Source organism: Trypanosoma cruzi, genomic scaffold, assembly GCF_000209065.1.
Source record: "Trypanosoma cruzi strain CL Brener 1047053517131 genomic scaffold, whole genome shotgun sequence".
NCBI lineage: Eukaryota > Euglenozoa > Kinetoplastea > Trypanosomatida > Trypanosomatidae > Trypanosoma > Trypanosoma cruzi.
The window spans coordinates 177,618-182,374 of NW_001849574.1; the positions used below are offsets into that span (position 1 = coordinate 177,618).

General features: G+C 55.3%; 1 protein-coding gene across 1 annotated transcript, besides 5 other annotated features; it reads right to left on the minus strand.

The window, feature by feature from the left end:
* Positions 1 to 4,279: a mobile genetic element.
* Positions 1 to 4,757: a sequence feature (areas not merged during assembly with more than two copies in the genome that could not be assigned to a particular haplotype).
* Positions 4 to 34: a microsatellite.
* Positions 8 to 82: a mobile genetic element.
* Positions 4,099 to 4,279: a mobile genetic element.
* Positions 4,576 to 4,757, minus strand: Tc00.1047053509041.10 (tyrosine aminotransferase, putative; the record flags this gene model as incomplete). Its single annotated transcript, XM_798731.1, has 1 exon — positions 4,576 to 4,757. A coding segment is annotated over one exon (182 nt), but the record flags the coding sequence as incomplete, so codon positions are not given.

Consider the following 4,757-nt stretch of genomic DNA (forward strand, 5'->3'; position numbering starts at 1 on the left):
TATTTAGTTAGTTAGTTAGTTAGTTAGTTAGTTATTACGAAGTGGCAGACTTTGGGGTCCTCCAACCACAAGACACCACCGCTCCCCTTCGCCAAGTCCTGAAGTGCAAACACACGACCGCGTGATATGCCGTCTGCGGAGTTGTCCGCCGGCTGTACGTGGGTAAAGGATGCCCGTATTCCGCGAGAGTCCAAAAACTCACATATCCGTCGCAGCTCCCACGTCATGGCGTGCGATCTCGAGCTGCCTTCATTCGCAGCTCCTCGCAGCGAATTCCCGTCCACCCAAATGTCCATGGTGGATGGCAAGACGGCGGGAAAAACCGATAGGGCTAAGCATACCGCGCGCGCCTCCGCCTGCATGATAAGAAAAGGTTTCTTCTACCATTTCCCTCCGGCAATTTTAACGTCGCCGGAGTCTGGAATAAAAACGGCTCCCCATCCATGGAGCGATGCGTCCGTGATGATGGCGGCCGATGCCTTTTCCGCAGGCTTGATGATGCACTTGCGATTATCCTCTCGATGATGTGTTGCAACCCCTCGCCCAAGCCGACCGCTGCTGGCGGAAGGTTCGCCGGGGATGTCTCCAGCAAAATCCCCCGGCCAAGTGCGGACAATCGCCGCCGCACTGCCTTCAAAAAAAAGCGGTAGTCGCAGAAACGCGTGTCCAAAACGGCGGCCGCGTTCAGAAAGCGTGACGCCATAAACCCCATTCCCGCGATGGTCAAAGAATTGAGCGCCGGCATGGCGCGTACAGACCGGACAAACCTTTCACTCAGGGATGCCGCCCGGCGAGTGTGACCAAACCGCATCCACAGGAAGGTTTGCTGCGTGGCGCCCAATTCGCGGCCCCCCCCGTGGTGTGGCAACTGTCTGCATTACGAAGCGCTTGGGTTTCCCACAATATCGCATTGCTTTTCGACCCTACAATGCGTATATTATCGATCCATACGTTGACACGCACCGATGGAGGTGCAGCCCAGAGGCGGCGAACCACCGTCGTCACCACCGCGATTGCCGAAATAATAATAATCTGGAGAATTTCTGGGCCGGCCTTGTATGCCATTGGGAGCCGTGTGAGCACCACCAGCGTGCCGTCCTCCACGCGGCATCGAAAGAGATGCCGAGTCTCCCGCGGTAAAGAGACTATGAAGGACGACTTTACATCCAGGCAGGAAGCGGTCTCAGCCATCACAGGCGGCAAATAATGGGAAATGTGTGAAAGAGGAACATCAGCCTCATAAGGGTCGTCTCTGTTCTTGCCGCGCGGCCACACAACCCATCGTCGTCGTAAACCGGCGGGTTTCTCCTCCACAACCGAGAAAGGTATTATCCATCCGCCTGTTATTGTGGACGAAGCGTCCTCGATAATTCCTGCTTTTCGTAACACTCTCGCGTCGGCGGTTTGAATTCTCCGTGAGCCTTCGCGCGCTTTACCGGAGGAAGACGGAGGGAAAGGGGCCCGCCCGACGAGTCCCCAAACTTGCATGAGACTCTCCAAGGTAGCCGGGTTCAACCGGCTCTGGATCCACTCAAGATTCAATACGGGCACGTTGACCTGCTGCGGCGGGATGGTTCGTTCATCTTGTGGAGCAGCCAGACGCGTCCTCGTCGCGCGCCCCGTTATTGTAGCAGCACGATGCTTAAAATCATGGAAAAAACGCCCCTCCGCTCTCAGCCAGGGTTCCTGCCCTTCCGCCGTCCCTCTCTTCACATCAATTCGACCAGCGGCGACACCTGGGTCAGCATTGTGGTGCACCTCCCCAAATATCAAACAGTATTCCGGGGAAGGTCGAACGGGTCGACGTGCTTCGCCAACTGCGAGATCACGTGTGGATCCAAATTGTATGTCTCCACGATTTGAGCAGCGTGCCTCAACGCACCCCTTTTTATGGAATGCGCCGTGGCATCCCAAGGAGCCAGAGCTCGTGTCACCTGTGCGGTCGTAATATTCGTGAGCTTTTCGTTTTCTTGAAGTGTCCTGCATAACTTTATAGTGTCTAACACGTCCTGCCCTCGTATCCTCACGAACCGCAAGGCGCGGTGGGGATCCGCCCTCGCCGTCTTCGGCGCCACGGACCTATCCAAAATGAAGGTCCCGTCCGGCTCCGGTGTGAAATTGTTGGGAGTTAAGGCCGCAATCTCGGACCAACAGCTCGCATTTACCCACGCAAGTCGTAAGAAAACACGTTCCTTCCAATCGATCCGGCTGCGGATTACTTGATTCATCCCTTCCTTCGTCAAGGGTCGCGCCTGCCTCGTCTGCCTCGTCTCCGCGATTCTTCGTGACCCCAGAATCACCATGTCTAGCGGGGTTCGATCCATTTCCAAAATGGACCGCAGCATCCTGGTGTGCCGCTGTCGGGTCGATGGCGCCGCTTCGATTGCCACCAAAAAGGCCGCACAGCTCTCCTCGCTGGTCGGCCGTTCGCGCGTGCAGCAAAAAGCCGCGAATTGCCCCGCTAGGGGCGTTCTCCGCTCCCACGTTGACGGCGCGCACATCCCTCGAGTCACCTCGTTCGCTTTCCTCATATAACTGGCCCAAAGCGGGGATGTCGGTGTTTCGTTGTACCGCAGTCGAGCGTCGTCTACGGATAAGCTCCGTCGCCCTTCTCGACGATTTCTTCGGGCAATTTGAAAGATCGGATGGAGCATCGACGGCGCGGCGCGACGCCTGTGCGGATTGGTGGGAGGTGGCGGATCGGATGGGGCTACCGTCGCCCGCGTTCATGAGCAGCGTGCGGCATTCCCTCTGCCATTTTTGATGGACGCCTGTATTGTGAGTAATTCCCTCTGGGGCGCACATTGCGTGTAGACGCATCGTTTCCAAAGATATGACAACGTTGGCATCGCACGGTGCGTTGGGTTTCTCGCCGATCGACGAGAGGCTGGGCTGCCCTCGCATAAGCGTCCGTCTGTTGAACAGCGGTGTAAAGACGGGCGCGCAGTTTGTAAAGCCGGATGCCGGGATCGGACGCAATCGTGAGCGGCATCCGGAATGTATTCAGTAGGGACCTCCCCAAATTCGTGATTCGATCGGTGGGATCCTGCAGGCCTTCCAGTGCGCTGATCCACTCGACCAAATTGCCAAAGGCAAGTTTAACCTGCTCGTCGTCCTGTCGCCAGCATTGGTATGCGCACCGGAGGTCGAAAATGACTCCGGAGGCGCCCTCATTCCATATACGCGAGGGCCACGTGGTGACGTCGAATGCGCGGAAACCGCGGTCCTCTTCCATGGGAAATTGGGCGTCCAGGAGAGAAGTGCGGGAAGGCAACGGCGTGGAAGGGTGGAAATGTGGTCTCCCAGCGTTACCGTGAGAGAGTCTGTGCGCTGCCGAACTGTGTCGGGCCACACTGCTAGGCACGCCTCCTGCCATCAAGATATTCGTTTGATGCGGTATTGCGGTTACGCCATCGTTGGCAAAATGTCGAGTGGCGGGGGACTCGTCCCGCCCCGCCGTCTCCGCATCCCGCGCGGTTTGTAGTGCGTTAAGGCGTGCCTCCCGTTCCTGGAGTTGACCAGTGAGGACTCCCAAGTTGAATTCGCGCTCCCGTAATTGGGCGCGATCGGCCCCCAACCGCTTTCGTAGTTCTAGAACCTGGTTGCTGGCCCCGGCGATATTGGATTCTCTTACCGATAGGTTTCGATGCGCCTCCTGAAACTGCGAGTTAAGCTGAGCATTCCGATTCTGCACGACCGCGACGGCGTTCGCGTAATCAAAATTCAGGCGCTCCCTTTCAGCAGTGATGAGCCCTTGTTGGTGCCCCAACTCCCGGGCTGCCCCCATAGCGGGCAGGAGCACGTGTGTCTCAAAATTAGGGATCTGAAGCGCCCGTAGATTCGCAATATGTCCAATGAGAGTAGAACCCTGCCAAGCTTTAGATACAGGTCCATGGAACAAGCATAAGCCCGTCGCTGATGGGGCCACGGTCAACGTCTCATCCGACATCTGGTTACCATCAAAGAACGTCATCTGCACCTGGGTCTCGCCACATTGGCGCACCATTTCCCAGAGACGGGCGCCAATATCACACCACTCGGAGGGTGTGTAGGGAACCAAAGTCATTTCCTTAAACTTATCTGGCTGTGTGTCTGTAAAAAATAAAAACAAATATTATCTGGCCTCTATCGGCTCCCTGATACCCCTACAAAGTCGCGTTCCTCCCAAAAGATTCATACGGTGGAAAGTATCATAAAGAATGCCTTCATTTATCAGGATATACATATACATTCATTAAGCTAGCCAGCTCTCCCGCGATCATTCTTTTCACAAGCTCCTAGAAAAAGATGTTAAACTAAAAGAGATTCGACGTTTTTTTTTCTTTTCTTACCATGATTGCTCAACTGACCAGTAAAGCCCATTCCCCACACAAAAACAAAACAAAACAAAAAAAGAACTCAAATGCCGCAGTGTTAAACAGTACTCCCGTCCACACATACGCATACCCCCGCCCTACCGCAGATAAAATTAACCAGGTAAATGATTTCATTAAATAAATGGATGATGGAAAACACTAATTACGCCTTGGATGCGTCGTGTTGCCTGACGCCGGTCGTGGAATGAACCCTCTGCGGCTAAACGGCCGCGTGACGCTGGCAGAACGCCTTGATGCGCTCAACAGCCTCACGGTATACCTCAACGGGCCGCGTCGTCGTTAACCGCGTGAAGCCTGGTGCATGGAATATGGTTCCAGGCAGCACCTGCACGTTTTCCTCCTCGAGCAGCTTCTCGAAGAACTCCACGTCGGTCTTGATTT